Below are 26,122 nucleotides of genomic sequence, written 5' to 3' on the forward strand. Positions count from 1 at the left end.
CTACTCAACAAAAAACCTACCCCTATGAAAATATACTTTACTTTGTGTAAATCTTTTTTTTTGGAATAAATTGCATCAAATTATTCATTACAGATCGAGTCAACATCAGACAAATGTATGGTTAAACAGCTTTCAATGTAAGCACTTTTGAACAATAAAATGAGTTATGATTTACAATAACTTGAGTGATAACATTCCTTTTATCTTCCTTAATGTGGACATAAAGAATCGATTAAGATTCAAGAACTGGAACAGCTATGTTATAACATCATATAATAACTTCAAGATAGCTTAAACATTATTTATGTTTAACCCTTTCACGACATGCGCCGTACTATTACTGCGCATGCCGTGTCACCCCCTTTGATGTGGGCTCTGGCGGTGAGCCCACATCAAAGTCGCGACATGTCAGCTGTTTTGTACAGCTGACATGTGCGCGCAATAGCGGCGGGTGAAATCGCTATTCACCCGCCGCTATTAACCTGTTAAATGCCGCTGTCAAACGCAGACAGCGGCATTTAACCGGCGCTTCCGGCCGGGCGGCCGGAAAGGATGTCATCGCCGACCTCCGTCACATGATCGGGGGTCGGCGATGCATCAGGAAGGTAACCATAGAGGTCCTTGAGGCCTCTATGGTTACTGATGCCGGCCTGCTGTGAGCGCCCCCCTGTGGTCGACGCTCACAGCACACCTGCATTTCTGCTACATAGCAGCGATCTGATGATCGCTGCTATGTAGAAGAGCCGATCAGGCTATGCCAGCTTCTAGCCTCCCATGGAGGCTATTGAAGCATGGCACAAGTAAAAAAAAAAATGTTTTTAAAAATATGAAAAAAATATAAAAAATATAAAAGTTTAAATCACCCCCCCTTTCGCCCCAACCTAAATAAAACAATAAAAAAAAAACCCTATACGTATTTGGTATTGCCGCGTTCAGAATCACCCGATCTATCAATAAAAAAAAAAGCATTAACCTGATCGCTAAACAGCGTAGCGAGAAAAAAATCCGAAACGCCAGAATTACGTTTTTTTGGTCCCCGTGACATTGCATTAAAATGCAATAACGGGCGATCAAAAGAATGTATCTGCACCGAAATGGTATCATTAAAAACGTCAGCTCAGCACGCAAAAAATAAGCCCTCACCCGACCCCAGATCACGAAAAATGGAGACGCTTCGGGTATCGGAAAATTACACTTTTTTTTTTTTTAAAGCAAAGTTTTGAATTCTTTTCACCACTTGGATAAAAAATAACCTAGACATGTTAGATGTCTATGAACTCGTAATGACCTAGAGAATCACAATGGCAGGTTAGTTTTAGCATTTAATGAACCTAGCAAAAAAGCCAAACAAAAAACAAGTGTGGGATTGCACTTTTATTGCAATTTCACCGCACTTGGAATTTTTTTCCCGTTTTCTAGTAAAAGACATGGTAAAACCAATGGTGTCGTTCAAAAGTACAACTCGTCCCGCAAAAAATAAGCCCTCACATGACCATATTGACGGAAAAATAAAAAAGTTATGGCTCTGGGAAGGAGTGAAGTGAAAAATGAAAACGCAAAAACGAAAAAGGTCCGCGACTTGAAGGGGTTAAGACAAGATAGAGAAGAGAAGAGAAAAAAAGGGGGGAGAAGGGGGGCAAGAGAGGGGGGGTTGGGTTCCTGGGAAAATATACTTTATTAATTATTCAAACACGGATAATACCACCAGTGATACAAAAATTTAAAAACATCCAAAAGAGGGATTATTAACCCGGGAATCTGGGCAGCGGCCCATGACAGGAAACAATGTGGCACAATATGAAGAAATACAAAAAATATATTCTCAAAAAAGGATATCTTAACCAGAGCACTGGAGAAGGAGCATAGAAAACTATACTGGTTTTAGGCTGCCCTTATGTACAATACAAAAAAAGAAATATATTTATACCTAGCTGAAGAGCCCGACGTTGCCTGGGCATAGTAAATATCTGTGGTTAGTTATAGCACCTCACTTCTCTTATTTTCCCATCACGCCTCTCATTTTCCCCCTCATATCTTCCATTTTCTCCCTTACACCTCTCATTTTCCCCTTCACTCCTCTTATTTTCCCCCTCACTCCTCTCATTCCCCCCTAACACTTGTCATTTCGACCTCACATCTGTCATTTTCCGATCACTCCACTATTTTCCCTCACTCCTCTCATTTTGCACTCACACCTTTTCATTTTCACCTCACTCCTCTCATTTTCACCTCACACCCCTCATTTTCACCCATTATCTCCCTTATATATAGTATACACCTGTATGTCATCTCCTGTATATATAGTAACATAGTAACATAGTAACATAGTTAGTAAGGCCGAAAAAAGACATTTGTCCATCCAGTTCAGCCTATATTCCATCATAATAAATACCCAGATCTACGTCCTTCTACAGAACCTAATAATTGTATGATACAATATTTTTCTGCTCCAGGAAGACATCCAGGCCTCTCTTATATATATATAGTATATACCTGTATGTCATCTCCTCCTGTATATAGTATATACATGTGTCATCTGCTCCTGTATATAGTATATACCTGTGTCATCTTCTCCTGTATATAGTATATACCTGTGTCATCTTCTCCTGTATATAGTATATACCTGTGTGTCATCTCCCCCTGTATATAGTATATACCTGTGTGTCATCTCCTCCTGTATATAGTATATACCTGTGTCATCTCCTCCTGTATATATTATATACCTGTGTGTCATCTCTCCTGTATATAGTACATACCTGTATGTCATCTCCCCTGTAAATAGTATATACCTGCTGTATGTTATCTCCTCCTGTATTAGATTTTGTTCACACGTTATTTGCTCAGTATTTTTACCTCAGTATTTGTAAGCTAAAATAGCAGCCTGATAAATCCCCAGCCAACAGGAAGCAGTATATATTAGCTCACACATACACATAATAGACAGGTCATGTGACTGACAGCTGCCGTATTTCCTATATGGTACATTTGTTGCTCTTGTAGTTTGTCTGCTTATTAATCAGATTTTTATTTTTGAAGGATAATACCAGACTTGTGTGTGTTTTAGGGCGAGTTTCATGTGTCAAGTTGTGTGTGTTGAGTTGCATGTGGCCACATGCATGTAGCGACTTTCGTGAGATGAGTTTTGTGTGGCGACATGCGTGTAGCAACTTTTTGTGTGCAGCAAGTTGTGTGCAGCGAGTTTTGCGCGTGGCGAGTTTTATGTGTGGTGCGTTTTAAGTATGTGCAAGTTTTGTGTGAGGCAACTTTTGCATGTGTTGCAACTTTTGTGCATGTGGCAATTTTTCCGCGTGTGCAAGTTTTGCGTGTGGTGACTTTTCCATGAGGTGAGTTTTGCACGTGTGGTGAGTTTTGCACGAGCCTAGTTTTGCATGTGGCGAGTTTTGCGCGTGCCAAGTGTTAAGCGGCGACTTTTGTGTTTTGACTTTTATGTGGCGAGGTTGGTGTATGTGTGGTGAAATGTGTGTAGAGGGTGGTATATGTGTTCAAGCACGTGGTAGTGTGTGGCGCATTTTGTGTGTGTGTTCATATCCCCGTGTGTGGTGAGTATCCCATGTCGGGGCCCCACCTTAGCAACTGTACAGTATATACTCTTTGGCGCCATCGCTCTCACTCTTTAAGTCCCCCTTGTTCACATCTGGCAGCTGTCAATTTGCCTCCAACACTTTTCCTTTCACTTTTTCCCCATTATGTAGATAGGGGCAAAATTGTTTGGTGAATTGGAACGCGCGGGGTTAAAATTTCGCCTCACAACATAGCCTATGACGCTCTCAGGGTCCAGACGTGTCACTGGGCAAAATTTTGTGGCTGTAGCTGCGACGGTGCAGATGCCAATCCGGGACATACACACATACACACACACATTCAGCTTTATATATTAGATATATATACACACAGAATCCTCTATACCACAGGTCCAAATAATTATTTGGGCAAAATCAGTTCACCTCTTCTCCTCAAAGGGAAACTGTGGCCTCATGTGTATATTCTGCAGCCCAGATGACCATTATCAAAAAGTGCTGAATGTGCAAATAAGGTGAATAATCTTAGCTCATAAAATTATGAACTTAGCTCGAACTTAGATTCCCGGGTTGATAATCCCTCTTTTGGATGTTTTAAAATTTTTGTATCACTGGTGTTATTACCCGTGTTAGAATTATTAATAAAGTATATTTTCATAGGGGTAGGTTTTTTGTTTAGTGTTAAAGGAGCATGAAATATCAATACATCTAATCACAAAAGATATAAACTGTAAACAAGGTATAACCCTATACAGACCATCAATATGGCTCATGTAAAAACATGTACCAATATGGAGTTCAAAACAGCCTATCCCCATCAAACACACACACATATGGGAGCACAGTCTAAAAAGGTAAACTAAGCACAAAAGCGAACCCCAACGTAAGCAAGTTTGTGTCACCAAAACCAAGCATTACCTATAGGAGGGGCTGTTCAATTGGAGATTGGCTGGTACACAGGCTTTATCAGAGACCTGCTAGGGCAGGGACTTGGCTGGATAGGAAGCCTCTTGGCTTCTTCAAGTGTGGAAATTGTTCCAGATGTAACATGATGTCTCAGAGCAAGACCTTTTGTAATTCAGCAAATGGCAGGACCTTTTTAATTAGAGATTTTGGTAATTGTAGATCTATGCGGTTGGTACAAAGCCACATGTACATGCCCCAAGGACTACATTGGAAAGACTAGAAGGAGTTGAGGGTGAGAGTAGGTGAACATCTGGGTGACATAAGGAACAATAGAGACACGCCAGTCGCACGACATATTAATGAAATACATGGTGGCCGGGCGGGCGACATCACCTTCACCATGATTGAGTTTGTCAGACCAAAATATGGAAGAGGTGATCTGGACAAGATGATCTTGAGATCGGAGGCGGAGTGGATTTTTAGATTGCAATCCCTCTCTCCAATCGGATTAAATGAATGTCTCTGCTATACATGTTTTATTTAATTTGGTTTATTGGTAATGATCCATAGGCTCTTTTGTGCTTAGTTTACCTTTTTTAGACTGTGCTCCCATATGTGTGTGTTTGATAGGGATAGGCTGTTTTGAACTCCATATTTATACAAGTTTTTCCATTAACCATATTGAGGGTCTGTATAGGGTTATACCTTGTTTACAGTTTATATCTTTTGTTATTAGATGTACTGATAGTTCATGCTCCTTTAACATTATCATGTTCCATTTGCCTCTACTGGACAATGTACTTTTTTATCAGCGCAGGCGCCGGGAACGCTAATGAAGCAAGAGGAGGCGGCGCCCGGCGTGCACAGGCCCAAAGTGACGGCTGTGCTGCGTCTGATTAGAGGGGAAAGACCCCGAGTTCGAATCTCGGCTTCAGAAAAATGGCCGCCGCAATGTCCATCTGCGCACGCGCGGCATCCTGCGGCCATTTTCCTGAAGCCCCGGGAAGCAGGAGACTCCATCTGCGCACGCGCGGCCTCAAGAAGATGGCCGCGCCCACCGAGAAACCACTGAATAGCGGCGAGCGCGCTCTTTTTCTACAGCTGCGCAGTGCATTCGGCACTTGCGGATGCGAGAAGCACTACGCCACCAACGGGAACATAAGCAAGATCTGGGGGAAGAAACAGCGCTGTGACCACGCCCATCTGACCTGACCAGCCTGATTGACAGGCGAAAAAGGACACTTTTGTAAGGTATTTCGGCAGCATAGGTAGGGAATCAGGGGACAAAAAATACCCTATTGTAAAGCACAGCTCAGGCCCTATTTAACGGTATTTTTATCTCCTACTGAAAAAACGGGGTGACAGGTTCCCTTTAAGAGATTTGTGGCTGAATCTGAGTACAGACGTGTTCGTGCTGATAAAGGCAGAATGAGGAAGGTTTCTGCCAGGCAAGTTCATCGGATTAAGAGAGCAGCTGCTAAAAATCCATTACAAACCAGCAAACAGTTATTTGAAGCTGTTGGTGCCTCTGGAGTCCCTCGAACCTCAAGGTGTAGGATCCTTCAAAGGCTTGCTATGGTGCATAAACCTACTATTCGGCCACCCCTAAACAGTGCTGACAAGCAGAAACGGCTGCAGTGGCCTCAGACATACTTGAAGATTAGATTTCAAACAGTCTTGTTTACTGATGAGTGTTGTGTAACCCTGGATGGTCCAGATGGATGGAGTAGTGGATGGTTGGTGGATGGCCACCATGTCCCAACAAGACTGCGACGTCAGCAAGGAGGTGGAGGAGTCATGTTTTGGGCCGGAATCATTGGGAAACAGATGGTTGGGCCCTTTAAGGTCCCTGAAGGTTTGAAAATGACCTCTGCAAAGTATGTAGAGTTTCTGACTGACAACTTTCTTGCATGGTATAAAAAGTGGAAACGTGCCTTCAGGAACAAAATCATCTTCATGCATGACAATGCACCATCTCATGCTGCAAGGAATACCTCTGAGTCATTGGCTGCTATGGGCATAAAAGGAGATAAACTCATGGTGTGGCCACCATTTTCACCTGACCTCAACTGTACAGAGAACCTTTGGAGTATCATCAAGCTAAAGATCTATGAGGGTGGGAGGCAGTTCACATCAAGACAGCGGCTCTGGGAGGCGATTCTGACTTCATGCAAATACATACAATCAGAAACTCTCCAAAAACTCACAAGTTCAATGGATGCAAGAATTGTGAAGGTGATAACAAAGAAGGGGTCCTATGTTAACATGTAACTTGGCCTGTTAGGATGTTTTGGAGCTAAATAGCTTTTTTGTTCAGTGAATGTGACCTCCTAATGCTGCAAATTCCACAAATGAGCATTTTTGGTTCTTTAAAACATTTCAAATGTTTAGAAATTCTACGGTGCCTAATAATTTGGAACAGTGCATTTTCAGTTTTTATTCATTTTGGAGATTATACTGTTATCATTGGGAGGTTTCTTCAATAAAATTCAATGTAGACTCTAATGGGTGATGACTTTTATTAGACTGACTGTCATTGGCACCGACTGTAACGGAGTCTACCAAGCTGGGGTACCTCTTACCGTACCACCCCGTGTTTCAGGAAGTCCACTCTGCTTTTAATGTAGATTCTGAATGAAGGAAGCTGGCTGGCATTCCTTGGTTACGTGAGAGCATATAAAAGCTGACTGCTTCTTCACTTATTTCCAGTCTAAGAACACCCTTTATTTACAGCACACAGAACATATAACACAGATACACAGGGCCGGCCAATAGGAAAACAGCTGGCCAGACATACATTACAATAGCCGCGGGGGGCCGGAGCCTGCCGCTATTTACTGTGGGAATTACAAAGGTGGGGGAAGGTCAGGAAGAGAATATCTTGTCCAGGGACGCAGCCTGTGGACCGATGCATTTCACATGGGAACTATTATAAAATTAACATTCAACATATAACATAACATTCTTGGTGCTGGGGGGTTCTGTAACACGGCTCCCCTTTTCAGCGACGCGATCGGCATACACAGTCTGATCCTTAACGGATCGGTTTGGGGATGACCGAAGTTTATGGGGTTGGTACGAGTTCCGTTTGTTGACTTAGTCCATCGGCGTTACCGTTTTGTTTGCCGGGTCTGTAGTGGATGGTGAAGTCCAGAGGTTGTAGGGCTAAACTCCACGGCAGTAATCTAGCGTTGTTTCCGTAGACCCGATTAAGTCAGACTAGGGGATTATGGTCCGCTAGGAGGGAAAACTGTCGTCCATACAAATATGGTTGTAACTTTTTGAGTGCCCATACTATTGCCAGGCACTCCTTCTCGATGGCCGCATAGCTCACTTCACGGGGCAGTAGTTTCCGACTCAGGTAAGCTACCGGGTATTCTTGGCCGTCCGGCCCGACTTGGCTCAGTACTGCCCCCAATCCAAACATAGAAGCGTCTGTGTGGACCAGGAAACGTTTAGTTGGATCGGGTGCGGCCAATACAGGGGTTTTGGTGAGGGCGTCCTTTAGCTGGCGGAAGGCTTCCTCACACTCTGGGGTCCAGGTTACCTGGCGGGGTTGGTTCTTACGGATCAGATCAGTGAGGGGCTTGGCTACGCTGCTGTAATTGGGAATGAATTTCCTGTAATACCCCGCTGTCCCTAGAAACGCCATGACCTGGGTTTTAGTGCGTGGGTTGGGCCATTTGGCTATGGCCTCAATCTTGGCTGGTTCTGGTCTCTGTTTCCCACTTCCCACCCAATGCCCTAAATACTGAACCTCTGCTTTGCCCACGTGACACTTGTTTGGGTTCAGGGTGATTCCGGCCTTGTTGATCCTGTCTAATACTGTCTCTAGGTGATTTAGATGTTCTTCCCATGTCGCGCTGTAGATGGCGATGTCATCCAGGTAGGCACACGCATAGTCCTTGAGACCATCTAGAAGCCGGTCAGCCAGCCTCTGGAAGGTCGCGGGGTCAGTGTTCATCCCGAATGGCATAACTCGAAACTGGAATAAGCCAAACGGGGTGACAAATGCCGACTTAGGAATAGCATCAGGACTAAGGGGAATCTGCCAGTAGCCTTTGCATAGATCGATGGTGGTCAAATACTTTGCCCCTGCCAGCCGGTCTAACAAGTCATCCACACGCGGCATGGGATACGCATCCGTCACTGTTTTCTCATTGAGCTTACAATAGTCTACACAAAACCGTGTAGTCCCATCCTTCTTGGGCACTAACACTACGGGGGATGCCCAGGGACTATCTGACTCTTCAATGACCCCTAAACGCAACATCTCTTGTATCTCTTGTCGCATCCCTTCTCATACAGACTCAGGGACGCGGAAGGGGGATTGTCGCAGGGGGGTCTGATCCTGGGTCTCAACCTTGTGTTGTGCCAGGTGAGTGTACCCGGGTTTCCCCGAAAACATCCTCTGTCGCTGCCTCAACAACTCCTCCGCCTGCCGTCTCTCCCGGGGACCTAAGTCTTCACCCCAGTGTACCTGGTCCCATGTTGTAGACTGAGTCCTCTCCCCTAAGACATCAGGCAAGGGAAGTTCGGCTAAATCCTCTGCTTCAGGTGCACAGATGGCCACTACCTCTTCAGGGCGCTCCCGATAGGGCTTCAGCATATTCACGTGGAACATGCGGATAACCCTGGGGTTGTCACAATCGGCGACATTATAGGTGGTGTCGGCTATTTTCCCCACTACCTGGTAGGGCCCCTGCCATGCAGCTTGGAACTTGTTCTGCCTAGTGGGCTCTAACACCAGGACCTTCTGCCCTATTTCCAAGGTGCGCTCTCTGGCCCTCCGATCGTACCATACGCGCTGGCGCCGCTGGGCCACCTGCATGTTCCCACGTACAGCCTGGGTCAGCTCCTGTAGGCGGTCCCGGAATTCCAGCACATAGGGTACAATAGGTACCCCTTCTATAGTGCCCTCCCCTTCCCAGTGTTCTAGCACTAAGTCTAGGGGTCCCCTTACCCATCTCCCATATACCAGTTCGAATGGGGAGAACCCCGTGGATTCTTGGGGCACCTCTCGATAGGCAAACAGGAGGTGAGGCAAGAATTTCTCCCAGTCCCTGTAGCTCCTGGTAAAAGTCCCAATGAGTTGTTTTAACGTCCCGTTAAAGCGTTCACACAACCCATTGGTTTGCAGGTGGTACGGGGCGCTTCTAATGGACTTTACGCCGCACAGCTTCCACAGTTGGTTGGTCACCTCTGCTGTAAACTTGGTACCCTGGTCTGAGATAATCTCCCGGGGAAATCCAACCCGTGAGAAAACCTGGAGCAAGGCAGCCGCTACCGTCTCTGCCAGTATGTTAGGTAACGCAACCGCCTCTGGATACCGTGTGGCATAATCTACCACTGTCAATATATACCTTTTCCCTGAGGGACTGGGTTTGGCTAGCGGCCCTCTCAGATCGACCGCTACTCGGCTAAATGGTTCCTCCACAATGGGGAGGGGGCGTAATTTGGCCTTGCATCGATCTCCCCTCTTGCCAATGCGCTGGCAACTGTCACAGGTCTGGCAGTATTGACGAACATCATAGGTTACCCCCGGCCAAAAGAAGTTTTGTGTCAGACGATGCCTGGTGCGACTGACGCCGAAGTGCCCGGCCAAGGGTATGTCATGAGAGATTCGCAGTAACTCCTGCCTATACTTCTTGGGAACTACCAGCTGTCTTTTTTATAGTGGGGCTCGTCCCTGTGTGGTGCTGCTCTGTGATCCGGTAGAGGAGTCCCTGCTTCCATATAAACTGTTCCCCTTCCAGTACCCCTCTCCCCTCCTGTGCCTTCCCACGATATCCCTCCAATGAAGGATCCTCAAGTAACTCCCTCTTAAATTCAACTGGGGTGGCCCAAGAAATGTGTCTGGCTATGGGAATACGTGTACGGCTGGGATGTCTTACCTGGGCCTCCTCTGAGTGTGATTCCGCCTTCGCAGCTCGAGCTTGTCTCCGGGTGGTCACAGGATATGTCTCAGCCAGAGGGGCAACCGAGAAGGCAGACAACATGGGCCCCAAGTCATTTCCTAGCAAAACGTCTGCAGGCAAGTCTTCCATCAAGCCGACCTCAACAAGGCCATCACCAACTCCCCAGTTCAGGTGAATCCTGGCAGTGGGCAGTCGATGTATGGCTCCCCCTGCTACACGGACTGCCACTGTCCGGTCCGTCTTCTCTTGGTCCCGGACAAGATGAGGCTTCACAAGGGTCAAAGTTGCTCCAGAATCTCTTAGTCCCTGCATGCGTTTCCCATTAACCCACACGACCTGTCGATGCTGTTGTCGATTATCTGCCCGGGCTGCCTGCACGGGGTCTACTTCATGCAGCACTTCCTCCATGTCTTCCACCCCTTGGTTAGTTGTAGCCCCCAATGCCGGGTCAGCTTCGCCTTGGTAGCAGTGTACAGCGGCCCGGCGGAAGGTAGCTGTTCCCGCCTTTGGCCACTGGGTATGCTTAGTCCGGTTGGGACATTGTCTTTGCAGGTGGCCCAGCTGATGGCAGGTGTGGCATCGTGCCCCAGGGGAACTGTGGTAGGCCGGGTTTCTAGCTGGTCCCCCTAAAATCTTCGGTGGTTTGGAGCCCTCCAGGTCCATGGGCGGACCCCTAGTGACCATCTTTGATCTGGACAACTGAGGCCTCTTGGCGTCATGATGTTCATCGGCCAGACGAGCGGCTTCCTCAAGAGTCCTTGGCCGCCTGTCCCGAAGCCATTCCTGTGTCTCGGGGTTTAGTCCATTAAAGAATCGTTCTAACAAGAAGAGCTGGAGGACGTCCTACTTAGTGGTTGCTTGGCTCCCTTGTACCCACTGTAGCAGTGACCGCAATAATTTACATGCCCATTCAGCGTGGGTATCGGTTACTCGTTTTATAAGTCAGCGGAACTTTTGGCGGTATGCCTCTGGTGTCAGCGCATACCGGGCCAAGATCACTTCTTTGATCTGCTCATAGTCCATACAGTCCTCATCGTGTACCGTGCGATAGGCGTCCGCTGCCCGGCCTGTCAGCTTGCTGGCCAGAATCTGAACCCGTTCCTCCGGCTTCACTTGATGAAGGGCACACTGCCGCTCAAAGTCCTGCAGAAAACCATCAATGTCTTCCTCTGCCTCCCCAACTGTCGGAAGGCATTATGCTGGATCTTTTTGTGGCTTACTGTTGAAGGTACCTGGGCGGAGGCCAGAGCTCCCTTTGCTCGCTGACTCTCCTCTCTCCGCTCTCCCATCTCCAACTTGGCCAGCTCCACTTTGGTCCGCTCTGCCATCTCCATCTTGGTTAGCTCTATCCTGGTCCGCTCGGCCATCTCTTCCTTCAGATCAGTACGCACATCAGCCATCACCTCTTGTATGATCTCTACTGCAGGGTTTGGGCCATAGAACGCCAGTCTCTTCTTTACCTCCCTCTGGAATTCAGTGTCCTCCACGTTCACATTGGGGGGCGCTGCACTGTCGTGTTCCATGATGGCTGCTGTCAAATCCGCTTTTGTTTTGTTGCTGGCGATTAACCCTCGGGCTTCCACCAGATCTTTTAATGTAGTCCTCTTTAACTTCTGGTAGTTGTCTTCCATTCATTACTTTCCTCCTGTAGAAGGGATATCACATCCCGCTGTCTGCCACCAGTGTAACGGGGTCTACCAAGCTGGGGTACCTCTTACCGTACCACCCCGTGTTTCAGGATGTTCACTCTGCTTTTAATGTAGATTCTGAATGAAGGAAGCTGGCTGGCATTCCTTGGTTACGTGAGAGCATATAAAAGCTGACTGCTTCTTCACTTATTTCCAGTCTAAGAACACCCTTTATTTACAGCACACAGAATATATAACACAGATACCCAGGGCCGGCCAATAGGAAAACAGCTGGCCAGACATACATTACAATAGCCGCAGGGGGCCGGAGCCTGCCGCTATTTACTGTGGGAATTACAAAGGTGGGGGAAGGTCAGGAAGAGAATATCTTGTCCAGGGACGCAGCCTGTGGACTGATGCATTTCACATGGAAACTATTATAACATTAACATTCAACATACAACATAACATTCTTGGTGCTGGGGGGTTCTGTAACACCGACCATTTAGGAAAATCCGAGAAAAATGTCATTTGCATAATAATTTGGAACATGGTGTATATCTTGGGAGTCTAGATATAGCGGTATTACATGTAGATGAGTAGAGGCATTATCTCTTGGGGGGAGATATAGCAGTATTACATGTAGGTGAGTAGAGGCATTATCTCTTGGGGGGAGATATAGCGGTATTACATGTAGGTGAGTGGATGCATTATCTCTTGGGGGGAGATATAGCGGTATTACATGTAGGAGGTGTATAGAAGTATTAGATGTCTAGAATATAGATGAAGACATTTTAGATGTAGAGGTATTAGAAGGACGGTCTCTTCTGGTTGAGTAGATGATCTGGCCTCGGGTGGTCCTCTCCTGCTCTAGCTTTCTCTTTCCCCGCAGGGCTGGACTTTGAGCTCAATGGCTGGGACTTTAGCGTCTGATGAGCGGCAGGAGTTCTGCAGCTTCTTTGCTCAGATTGTGCAGGATCTGACTGCAGAGGATTGGGGTCACCCTGAGATTGTCGATGCGGTGTTGCGTTTGCGGCAGGTGAGATTCATGATTGGTTGTTGCGCAGAGATTATTTGCCACGGTCCTTCTGTGTCTAACATGGTGGTTTATTGTGCAGGTACTGGAATATAACGCTCCTGGGGGTAAATGTAATCGCGGGATGACCGTTCTGGCCTCGTATCTGGAGTTGGTGGGTCCCGAGCTGCAGAAGGACGAGAATATCCAGAGGGCACTGGCGGTGGGCTGGTGTGTAGAGCTGGTAGGTGTGCCTGCCCTGTGGCTCCTGCCCCGCTATTCGTGGACCTCTTCATCCTCATCTTCTCTTCTTTTAGCTCCAGGCTTTCTTCCTGGTTGCTGATGACATTATGGATAACTCTGTGACCCGTCGTGGGCAGCCATGCTGGTACAGGAGGGTAGGTGGTTATAGAGATGAGGGGGATATGCTGTTACACGATGGATATGCTGATCTTACTTCTCCTGTAGGCCGGCATCGGACTGGACGCCATCAATGATTCCTTCCTACTGGAGGCCTCCATATACCGTGTCCTGAAGAAGTACTGCCGACGGCAGCCATATTACCTCAGTCTGCTGGAGCTTTTTCTGGAGGTGAGAAAGGACCTCCACTCATCACCCCCAGATCTTGGGAGGCGCTGTACCTGGCGGCACGTTCCACTGTGTGGGAGGGGGTGTTGTGCCTGGGTGTACATACTACTGTGAGGATGGCGATGTACCTATTGGCATGTTCCACTGTGTAGGGATGTTGGGAGGGGTGCTGTGCCTGGGTGTACATACCACTGTGAGGGGGGGTGATGTACCTATTGGCAAGTTCCACTGTGCAGGGGTGGTTTGGAGGGGTGCTATGCCTGGGTGTACATACCACTGTGAGGGTGGTGCTGTACCTGGCAGCAGGTTCCACTGTGTGTGGGTGGTGTTGTGTCTGGGTGTACATAGCAAAATTGCGAAAAGATCATGCCCATACAGATGGGAACACCTCACACCACATGTAAAAATTCAATGCTTTATTGGAAGAAAAATAACACATAGCACAAAAGATATTAAGTACATTAAAAATACAGAAAAGATACCTATACAAAAACCATGCCCTGATATGGGGGCAAGGATTGATCACACCACAGATCCCCAAAAACCTCAATACAGAACGCGTATATATAGTACAAATAAACAAAGAATTCAGAGATGGCTCCAAAAAATGCTCAATATTAATCTACATCTGCACCAAAAAGTAGGGGGCAGTTTGTTCACCAAATCACAGTACCATATGAATTTTAAAAAAAGTACCACTAGGATACTAGCAAGGAAATACGATAAAGGACAAAGAAAGGCAAGATGCTATCTTTCCCTGAGGAAGCCGCTCTCTTTGCGGCGATACGCATTGGATCCTATCCCACACCTCTTGTCCCCCATTATCAATGCTGGCTCCGCTTCCTAAACCTCCGGACCATGGAAGTTAGGACAAATTAGTGTAAGGATTGGGCACTTTTTCACTCTAGCCCTTATTTATTTGCCTTTCTATGTCCTTTATCGTATTTACTTGCTACTATCCTAGTGGTACTTTTTTTTTAAATTCATATAGTACTGTGATTTAGTGAACAAACTGCCCCCTACTTTTTGGTGCAGATGTAGATTAATATTGAGCATTTTTTGGAGCCATCTCTGAATTCCTTGTTTATTTGTTATATATACGCATTTTGTATTGAGGTTTTTGGGGATCTGTGGTATGATCAATCCTTGCCCCCATATCAGGGCATGGTTTTTGAATAGTTATCTTTTCTGTATTTTTAATGTTTTTAATGTCTTTTGTGCTGTGTGTTATTTTTCTACCAATAAAGCATTGAATTTTTACATGTGGTGTGAGGTGTTCCCATCTGTATGGGCATCATCTTTTCTCAATTTTGCTATGTCCTTTTTCAAGCCCATGGTGAACTCTCCTGTTTGAATTGATATGCGGAGCCCTCCTGTTTCTTTATTTAGTGTCTGGGTGTACATACCACAGTGAGGGGGTGCTGTAACTGGCAGCACGTTCCACTGTGCAGGGGAGGTGGGAGGGATGCTGTGCCTGGATGTACCTACCACTGTGAAGGGGGTGCTCTATCTGGTGGCACGTTCCACTGTACGGTGGCGGTGGGAGAGTTGCTGTGCCTGGGTGAACCTACCACTATGAGGGGGCGATGTTCCCAGCGGCACAGTCCACTGTGCAGGGTAGGCGGGGGTTGTCTTGCAGTCATTGTTCTTCTGTTCGCAGACCTCTTATCATACGGAGCTGGGGCAGGCGGTACATATCACTGTGATGGGGGCAATGTACCTAGCAGCATACAGGTCCTTCTCAAAAAATTAGCATATAGTGTTAAATTTCATTATTTACCATAATGTAATGATTACAATTAAACTTTCATATATTATAGATTCATTATCCACCAACTGAAATTTGTCAGGTCTTTTATTGTTTTAATACTGATGATTTTGGCATACAACTCCTGATAACCCAAAAAACCTGTCTCAATAAATTAGCATATTTCACCCATCCAATCAAATAAAAGTGTTTTTTAATAACAAACAAAAAAACCATCAAATAATAATGTTCAGTTATGCACTCAATACTTGGTCGGGAATCCTTTGGCAGAAATGACTGCTTCAATGCGGCGTGGCATGGAGGCAATCAGCCTGTGACACTGCTGAGATGTTATGGAGGCCCAGGATGCTTCAATAGCGGCCTTAAGCTCATCCAGAGTGTTGGGTCTTGCGTCTCTCAACTTTCTCTTCACAATATCCCACAGATTCTCTATGGGGTTCAGGTCAGGAGAGTTGGCAGGCCAATTGAGCACAGTAATACCATGGTCAGTAAACCATTTACCAGTGGTTTTGGCACTGTGAGCAGGTGCCAGGTCATGCTGAAAAATGAAATCTTCATCTCCATAAAGCATTTCAGCCGATGGAAGCATGAAGTGCTCCAAAATCTCCTGATAGCTAGCTGCATTGACCCTGCCCTTGATGAAACACAGTGGACCAACACCAGCAGCTGACATGGCACCCCACACCATCACTGACTGTGGGTACTTGACACTGGACTTCAGGCATTTTGGCATTTCCTTCTCCCCAGTCTTCCTCCAGACTCTGGCACCTTGATTTCCGAATGACATGCAAAATTTGCTTTCATCAGAAAAAAGTACTTGGGACCACTTAGCAACAGTCCAGTGCTGCTTCTCTGTAGCCCAGGTCAGGCGCCTCTGCCTCTGTTTATGGTTCAAAAGTGGCTTTACCTGGGGAATGCGGCACCTGTAGCCCATTTCCTGCACACGCCTGTGCACGGTGGCTCTGGATGTTTCCACACCAGACTCAGTCCACTGCTTCCTCAGGTTCCCCAAGGTCTGGAATCGGTCCTTCTCCACAATCTTCCTCAGGGTCCGGTCTCCTCTTCTCGTTGTACAGCGTTTTCTGCCACATTGTTTCCTTCCAACAGACTTACCATTGAGGTGCCTTGATACAGCACTCTGGGAACAGCCTATTTGTTGAGAAATTTCTTTCTGGGTCTTACCCTCTTGCTTGAGGGTGTCAATGATGGCCTTCTTGACATCTGTCAGGTCGCTAGTCTTACCCATGATGGGGGTTTTGAGTAATGAACCAGGCAGGGAGTTTATAAAAGCCTCAGATATCTTTTGCATGTGTTTAGAGTTAATTAGTTGATTCAGAAGATTAGGGTAATAGGTCGTTTAGAGAACCTTTTCTTGATATGCTAATTTATTGAGACAGGTTTTTTGGGTTATCAGGAGTTGTATGCCAAAATCATCAGTATTAAAACAATAAAAGACCTGACAAATTTCAGTTGGTGGATAATGAATCTATAATATATGAAAGTTTAATTGTAATCATTACATTATGGTAAATAATGAAATTTAACACTATATGCTAATTTTTTGAGAAGGACCTGTATTCCACTGTGTGGAGAGGTGTACTGTGCCTGGGTGTAGATACCACTGTGAGGAGGTGATGTACCTGGTGTACGTACCACTGTGCGATGGGTGTGGGGGCATTGTGCCTGGCAGTATGTACCACTATGTGATGTTCCTGGAGGTATGTAACACTGTGGGGGAGAGATGTGTCTGGCGGTACTTACCACTGTACCAGGGATGCTGTGCCTGGCAGTACGGATTACTGTGCGGGGAAAGGGGGTGCTATGCCTATTGGAATGTACCACTTCTCTTCTGCGCGAAGACCTATCTAGATAGCTGGGGCAGGCGGTACATACCACTAGTCCGAAAGGGGGCACTGAGCATGGCACTCACGCACGCTCTTCTGCTCGCAGACCTCCTATCAGACGGAGCTGGGGCAGGCGGGGCATATCACTACGCGGGGAGGGGGGTGCTAAGCATGGCGGAATGTACCTCTTCTCTTCTGCTCGCAGACCTATCAGATAGCTGGGGCAGGCGGTACATATCACTAGTCCGAGAGAGGGCACCTTGTCTAGCAGTCTCACTTGCTCTTCTGCTCGCAAACCTCCTATCCAATGGAGTTAACGCAGGCGGTACATACCACTGTGCATGTAGGAGGCGCTGTGCCTGGCAGTCACGTTCTCTCTTCTGCTCGCAGACCTCCTATCAGACAGAGCTGGGACAGGCAGTACATATCACTGTGCGGGGAAGGGGTGCTGTGCCTGGTAGTTACGCTTGCTCTTCTGTTCGCAGACCTCCTATCAGACAGAGCTGGGGCAGGCACTGGATCTGATTACGGCTCATCCGGGGAAGGTTGATTTGGATCGGTACACAGAGAGTAGGTGAGTGATTCCCCATTTTCTAGCCCTGATTTTGCCCTTCAGCGTCTCACACCCATCTCCATTTTAGGTATAAGTCCATTGTGAAGTACAAGACGGCCTTCTACTCCTTCTACCTGCCGGTGGCTGCCGCCATGTATATGGTGAGTATATGGGGCTGCTGCTTCGGTGGAGGATTGGGCAGTCAGATATTATCCGTCTTCTCTTCTCTCAGGCCGGGATAGACAGTGAGGACGATCACCAGAACGCCAAAACTATCCTGCTGGAAATGGGCGAGTTCTTCCAGATCCAGGTGAGGTGGGTGATGGTGGGGTGCGGTGACCACAATAACTACAGCTATTAATGTCCTTGTGTGTGGCCAGGACGATTATCTGGACTGTTACGGGGACCCCAGCATCACGGGGAAGATCGGGACCGACATCCAGGACAACAAGTGCAGCTGGCTGGTGATGGAGGCCCTGAAGAGAGTGACCCCCGAACAGCGGGACATTCTCCAGGTAGAGGGGCGCAGTCAACCCAGCCATACACTAAATCACACCCCACCAGAAAGCAGCCGTCACCTCCGCCGTACACTACATCATACCCCAGAGAGCAGCCGTCACCTCCGCTGTATACTACATCACACCCCACCAGAGAGCAGCTGTCACCTCCGCCATACACTACATGACACCCCACCGGAGAGCTGCCATCACCTCCACCGTACCCTACATCACACCCCACCAGAGAGCAGCCATCACCTCTGCCGTACCCTACATCACACCCCACCAGAGAGCTGCCATCACCTCCGCCGTACCCTACATCACACCCCACCAGAGAGCAGCCGTCGCCTCCGCCATACACTACATCATACCCCAGAGAGCAGCAGTCACCTTCGCCGTACACTACATCACACCCTATTAGAGAGGAGCCATCTCCTTCCCATACACTATGTCAGACCCCACCAGAGAGCGTCCGTCACCTCCACCGTACACTACATCAAACCCCACCAGATAGAGGCCGTCACATCCGCCGTACACTACATCACACCCCACCAGTTATCAGGCCTGGTGGGCTTCACGCCATTTCCCATCCTGTGCATTAACCCTTGCTTTTGTTACCAGGAGAATTATGGGCAGGATGACTCAGAGAAGGTGCAGCGGGTGAAGCAGTTGTATGAGGAGCTGGACCTCTCGGGGGTCTACATGCAGTATGAGGAGGGCAGTTACCAGAGACTGCAGATCCTCATCTCTCAGCATGCCAATGGTCTGTCCAAAGAGATTTTCCTGGGGCTGGCACGTAAAATCTACAAAAGGCAGAAGTGAAGCTATAAACTGTATATAACCACCCAACCCAGGAGGGGCTTCTCCGGCAGGTCCTGTATGAAGCTCTCTGACATGTCTGATGGGTGACATCGGGGTAGGGGGGCTGTACCCACACCATGTCTCTGTATCCGTGTTACACCTTGATATTCTGGGAGATGCGGAACGGCTCTGTCTCCTGGGGACCCACAACACTGAAGACCACGTCTGTAAATGGTTGTAGCCGCGACTCCTGCTGAGTTAGATGTGAATAAGGAAATAAAGTGCATAGGTTGTCTACAAGAAATATGAGGCCACGTCTTCTGCAACGTTTGAATGGGATTCATGCATACACTGATATATATCTCTATGTGAATACAAATCATAATTTGTCTTGATCTTTTATCAGCACCTGAGTTACACCCACATACCCCCTCCCTGATGACCTTATGTGGGCTGGTTTGTGGGATGTACTCGGCCCTTAAGGATTTTTTTATTATTTCCCAACTTATGAGATAACTTCACTCCTCATAATTGCAGAAATTTGAGATTGCTGACATATTTACTGGTATTTTACCATTAACAAGACCAAACGGGACAAGGCTGTCATCAGTTATCTGCCCACAATTGATTTGTGGCTTATAGGCAGGGGTTACTATTATGAGAAATGTCATCCTTTTCCCTGATTCATCCTGAACCTGAAAATGTATATTTCATCACAATCGGATCGATACGAACTCCAATATTCATAGCATTCTTTCGGAGACATAAGTCTGGGGACAATGTATGACATTTCTCCTGAAGTGAAAAAGTATTTCCTGGGAACAAAAGAGGTTCCATCACTTCTCTATGTGTAAACACATGTACCTTTGTTATCCAGCCCTCTGAAAAGACCTTTCCTGCCTTTACTACCGGCCTAATTCTCACGAAATCCCACCTCGCTGCCACCGATATGTCACGGGTTATGGGGAAGATACCTTTATCGTCCCCACCACTCACACCAATTTGTCATGAACCGGGGTTGTTTGGTTGCCCCTGGTTCCTTCTGAAGGGGATTTATCTATATCCCAATTCCCAGTTCCGGTTTGGAACTTGAAGCTCTCTGGCGCCCCCTTACCATCAGGTCACTCAGGGTACTGCACCTAGGGTAATTAGTCGCCAGAAAGGCTGCCTACTATGTACTGGCTATTGGGTACGCTGCAGCGAGGGCGGTATAACTACTCCCACTCAGGCAGGAACAATAATTATCAACACCGCCAGTTGCTACAAAGACTCCCAACCGTACAGTACATATCTGCTGCCACCAGCTCCGGGTCCGGAGTCGACCCAAATCAGTAGCATAATTCACTTCAGAGGATGCGACAGTTCGTTATAGAGCATGGAGAGACAAGCTAGTAGTTGTATATTTTACTCCAAAAAAGGTAGGCAGTGTTTACAAAGTATAAAAAGATATTTTAAAGGAGACAAATCATATGTACAATACAATTACAAATAAAATGGGATTAAAATTGAAAATAACACTTACAGGTCGTTGTGTCATTGCATGGTGGTGCAATGGTTAGTACTGCAGCCTTGCATCGCTGGAGTCCTGGGTTCAAACCCCACCAAGGACAACATCTGCAAAGAGTTTGTATGTTCTCTCCGTGTTTGCGTGGGTTTCCTCCGGGTTCTCCGGTTTCCTCCCACATTCTAAAGACATATTGATAGGGAATTTAGATTGTGAGCCCCATCGGGGACAGCGATGATAATGTGTAGTGATGATAGTTGGGGGTCGCATAGGTGGATCCCGTTCGGTGTGCCCTGTCCTGGTACCTTGGTAAGTGTAGCTGTGTGATACTCCCTCCTTTAATTGCCACTGGGCATTGTCAATGTATTGGCGCATTTATACTTATACACCTATAGCAGCACACTTTTACCTTTTCCTTGCATACTGGTTCCATGGACGGTGCACACCGGGGGTTGCCCACTTGTGTACTATTTTAACCATCCTTGAGCACTGTATTTTGTTGCTACTTTGACATTATTTATATTTACACTTTGTATGTATACATGTAATTTAATAAAGTATTGATATGTTTTGATTACCCTTATGCTCCTTGTGTACTCCTGATCTATATACTCTTATGGAGTTGGTTCTTTTGCTTGGTGGGGGGCTATTTTGCACTATTTAGTGCCTTCACCCTCCTCGCGTATCTATTATGCTGCCTGGCTGTGTCCTAATTCTAAAGACATACTGATAGGGAATTTAGATTGTGAGCCCCATCGGGGACAGTGATGATAATGTGTGCAAAATGTAAAGCGCTGCGGAATATGTTAGCGCTATATAAAAATAAAGATTATTATTATCATGGCTGGCCGTGTACTGAGGAGACACATCAAGATGCATATCACATCTGTATAGCGGCTAGATCCTGGACAAAAAGACATGTGAAGACTGCTTGCTTCACTACTTATTTCCTAGCCTAAACCCCAGGCACTCCCCCTATGATGACAACAATTAGAGGCTGAAACCTCCCCTTTACTTAGAATTATGAAAGCTATTTTAATGTCTAGCTTGCTGTATGAATCTCGTATACGAAAGACACGATGATCAAAATGTGCCCCACATCATGGAGATTCTTTTAAATGTAAACAAGGAGGAATTACATGACCCGCAGAAGGAGAAATCCACTCTTTGCACTCGTAGCGTTTAGCTGTTAGCGGTTTCAGTGAGTGATAGATCTATCGATGGACATCCGGAATATATAATTCTTATATCTCTAGCCCGGATCCGTGCCAACATATAATATATCCCTTTAATAGAACAAAGAGACCCATGCAGTCTGGAAGTGGCTATACCAGTTTGGGCTGGTATTATGCGGGAGGAGAGAATGAGTAGTTTTGGGGAGACTGGTCTGCCTGCAGCATAGAACCATAAAAATTCTTGTGGGAGGGGTGAAATGAGGGATTTTGGATTCACACACACAAGCAGCAGGCAGAGTGAGAAGAGGGTTGGTCGGAATGGTGTGTGTCTGCCATGGAACCTTCTGGAACTAAACTCACATTAAGACATTTTTACCTTATCGTGACGCCAATCTATATACCTTTTTCTACGCACAATAGACATCCTTGTTCGTACTTCAGGTGTGTTTTGGTTCAAACGGGGCTTCCTGCAATTTAATTAGGATGGTCACTTCACAACTATACCCAATTTCCTACTTCTTTATGTCCATTGTACCAGTCCATTTCTAAAAGACTCAGACTGTCAGCCATATGTTTTCTTACTGGAAATCTGTGTGTGTGTGGAGGGACACTGATAAAAAATGTGGGGGATATAGAACGTCTGTAATCTTCAGAGGTGAAAATATTGCATAAGGTAGGTATTTAAAAAAATTCTGACCTGGTCCACATTAGGTCATCACATGGGGTGGGTGTCTGGGTGGAAATCAGGTGCTGATAAAAAGTCAAGGCAAATTATTATCTATGTTGCTGTAAAGTGATACATATCATTGTATGCACGAACCGGTTCACTGGATGTTTCCAATCAACATGCTCTCCTTCGCTAAGCCGAATCATCTCTGTGATGAGAGTAGTGAGTTTGCTTTGTTAATCCTGCTTATTTTATGTAACTGTATACTCTGTAATGTTTTGTCCCTTTTGTAAGATCTTTTGTATTTTTTTTATAAACACTGCCTATTGTTCTTGATTAATTATAAAATATAATAGTTCTGTTTCTTTTGTTCTGTAAACTTCTGAAAGCTATAAACTACCTAAAACGGCAGGAAAACGATAGGTGGTGGTAGCAAGTACTGTATTTTTTGGACTATAAGACGCACTTTTTTCCTCCCAAATTGTGGAGGAAAATGGGGGTGCGTCTTATAGTCTGGATGTATGGGCTCTGGCTATGGTGGGGAGGTGTGGGTGCGGGTTCGGCGGAGCATCGGGTCACAGGAGGCCGGAGCCGGCGGCTCTGGCTAACTCCCTGTGCCCACTACTAAATAGAAATTAATATGCACTACAGAGGGCATTGCATATTCCTTTTTCTGGCATTCTGGTATAAATGGCCCCATCCTGTTCCAGGTATGATTGGTCTCATCCTTTTTCTTTTATATCTGGCCCCTGGTATGCATTGCCCCATCAGGAAAGATTAAAATAAGCAAGAAACATTACACTTACCTACACGGCGCTCCCTCGCAGCGTCCTGCTCTGGTGCCAGCAGCTGCTTAATGCTTGTGAGCAGCACATGGAAGGGATGTCATGCACTGCTCATAAGCAGAGCACAGCTGCCAGAATACTCACTGGGACCGTTCATCGCAGAGAGTCGTGAGTATCCATTCCTCTTCAGCAGCGCACAGTGTCAGCCAGCGGCTTCCTGCGGTCACGTGTGCCAATACTTAAGAGAAATGAATATTCAGAAAACATCAGAAATATAATGCCTCGCCCGGTTATAGCAAAATACCTTAATTGGGCCGCGAAAGAAAGGGTCTTAAAAGCATATCGTCGACAATGAGAACTGACTATCCACAATTCTAATTTTCTCTAGTAACCCCCGACGACAGCACACCTGGAGGATGTTACCCCTTTCCTAATAGGGACAGGAAATGACAAAGAGGTTAAATACCCCTCCCACATCCTCCCCCTTCAGTGTTTTTCCTGTCCCTATTAGAGATGAAGAGGTCATCCTAGGTGTATCGTGCTGGCGGCGGTCAGTATGGAAAATCCGAAAGCTGGGGAGCAGACTTACCTCACTTCCCCGAGCGCTGCTCCTGTCTCTACTGGGACTCGGGACCCCCTCCAGCAGTCCGCACCTTTGGGCAAGGTCTGGGGGAGATCTCTTTGGCTGCAGGCCTACTGAAGCTCTCCAGCCCCTCTCCTCCTACAATGTTGTGGCAGCATGTCGCGCGGTGCCCGCATGCGGGACTTCCGGGTTTGAAGCCGGCGGCCGGATATGATGTCAGATGCCGGTCGGCTTTGGCTCACAGAGAGGCATTTTTTGCATTCCACGCTGGAACGCATCGCTGGATTTTAATGCGGTTGGTGTCGACGGACTCCCCCCCCCCCCACAAAAACACACCTGGACAATGGAGAGAGGAGGTCGTCTAATCAGAGGACAGGTGCTGCAGTCACCTACATAAGAGCCCCGGACAGGAAAACATCCAAGGTAGGACCACTGTGTGGTAAACTGACATGGCTTCTGCAGACCCCAGCACCACCCCGGTCCCAGTAAGTACTCTGGCACTGGGTGTCCATTTCCTGATGCGGGTTAGAATCTTATGATTCCTTCTCCCCTTCAGTTTTAGGGGGACAATAAACTTGCATCAGGAAGCAAATCCAAGACTTCACGAAAATGTGCAGTCTGTACCAAAAAACTGGCCTCCTCATATAAGAAAACATTATGTAGGGGTACGTCATCCAGGACCTATATGGGACCCTCCTGCACACATGGGTAATTTACCACTCTGACTTTACTTATATTATGTTATTTGACGTCTTTGAGATGTGTGGTCACCTTTATGTATGGCCACCAGCAATTTACCATTGGGGTTGATCGCCACACATCCATATGAACATTGCGTATGTGTGGATAATACATGTCTTGACACTTTTGATTATAAGGTCATTTTACTTTAAGTGGTCCTGTACCTGGATGACCGGATGTACTTATGGATACAGTTGCTATTATGTTTATATACCATTGATTACTGTCGGTTACTATTGTATTTATGTAATTGATTTTTCAATAAATATTTCTTGTTATGTATTCTTGGCCAGTTTTGACTCTTGGTTCTCCTGGTATTATTATGTAAGGAGTGCACAGAAAGAGTCATCAGGAAAGAACAACCATCTTTGATGGAAGAGATTAGGGGCCTAATCCAACAGGAGATTAAAGGTACCGTCACACTTAGCGACGCTGCAGCGATACCGACAACGATCCGGATCGCTGCAGCGTCGCTGTTTGGTCGCTGGAGAGCTGTCACACAGACAGCTCTCCAGCGACCAACAATGCCGGTAACCAGGGTAAACATCGGGTAACTAAGCGCAGGGCCGCGCATAGTAACCCGATGTTTACCCTGGTTACCATCCTAAAAGTAAAAAAAAACAAACACTACATACTTACCTACCGCTGTCTGTCCTCCAGCGCTGTGCTCTGCACTCCTCCTGTACTGACTGTGAGCACAGCGGCCGGAAAGCAGAGCGGTGACGTCACCGCTCTGCTTTCCGGCTGACCGACGCTCACAGTCAGTACAGGAGTGCAGAGCACAGCGCTGGAGGACAGACGGCTGTAGGTAAGTATGTACTGTTTGTTTTTTTTTACTTTTAGGATGGTAACCAGGGTAAACATCGGGTTACTAAGCGCGGCCCTGCGCTTAGTTACCCGATGTTTACCCTGGTTACCAGTGAAGACATCGCTGAATCGGTGTCACACACGCCGATTCAGCGATGTCTGCGGGGAGTCCAGCGACCAAATAAAGTTCTGGACTTTCTTCCCCGACCAGCGACAGCACAGCAGGGGCCTGATCGCTGCTGCCTGTCACACTGGACGATATCGCTAGCGAGGACGCTGCAACGTCATGGATCGCTAGCGATATCGTCTAGTGTGACGGTACCTTTAGACCTCCCTGGCCGCTTTTTCCCGGCCCACACCCTCTCCTAGTACCCCTCCAGAAGCAAAAAGGAGGAAGCTTGATATAGAGGAAGAAAGGTACAATGAATCTAAGGAGGAAGCGTTAATACCAGTTGAACCTCTGGAGGAGGGTGAATTATTTCTAGACCCAGAGGTCTCCCAACATGAGAGACATTATTTTTCCTCAGTGGATATAGAGTAAGGAGAACCATGGAGGTCGAGGAGGAGAAGACGGCCCAGACGGTACAGGAGGAAATGTTTGGGGGACTCCGTTCTAAAAAGAAGCAGGTGTTTCTCATTCATAAAAATTTCCAGGACCTGGTCCTTGAGGAATGGGAAGCTCCAGAAAGAGGCTAACTATCCCAGCAAAAATGAAGAACAGGTTTCCTGTAGACAACGAGAAAGCTGCATGCTGGTCAAAAATTCCAAGAGTAGACGTCCAGATTGCTAGGGTAGCTAAGAAG

General features: G+C 46.8%; 1 protein-coding gene across 2 annotated transcripts in view; it reads left to right on the top strand.

Annotated features, from left to right (window-relative positions):
• Window positions 1-22,766, top strand: part of LOC138681647 (farnesyl pyrophosphate synthase-like) — a 41,051-nt gene extending 18,285 nt beyond the window's left edge. The window contains exons 4-12 of one of the 2 annotated variants that reach the window (XM_069769327.1): window positions 12,884-13,030; window positions 13,110-13,250; window positions 13,324-13,404; window positions 13,475-13,597; window positions 17,692-17,780; window positions 17,848-17,920; window positions 17,992-18,069; window positions 18,140-18,274; window positions 18,878-22,766. In XM_069769327.1, the coding sequence (XP_069625428.1) occupies window positions 12,884-13,030; window positions 13,110-13,250; window positions 13,324-13,404; window positions 13,475-13,597; window positions 17,692-17,780; window positions 17,848-17,920; window positions 17,992-18,069; window positions 18,140-18,274; window positions 18,878-19,078 (1,068 nt within the window). In that variant the 3' untranslated portion in view covers window positions 19,079-22,766. The remainder of the gene's footprint in view (window positions 1-12,883; window positions 13,031-13,109; window positions 13,251-13,323; window positions 13,405-13,474; window positions 13,598-17,691; window positions 17,781-17,847; window positions 17,921-17,991; window positions 18,070-18,139; window positions 18,275-18,877) is intronic. The other variant, XM_069769335.1, reaches the window with a different exon arrangement.
• The last annotated feature ends 3,356 nt before the right edge of the window (window positions 22,767-26,122 follow it).

The sequence above is a fragment of the Ranitomeya imitator genome, chromosome 1 (assembly GCF_032444005.1).
Source record: "Ranitomeya imitator isolate aRanImi1 chromosome 1, aRanImi1.pri, whole genome shotgun sequence".
In the NCBI taxonomy this organism is placed as follows: domain Eukaryota; kingdom Metazoa; phylum Chordata; class Amphibia; order Anura; family Dendrobatidae; genus Ranitomeya; species Ranitomeya imitator.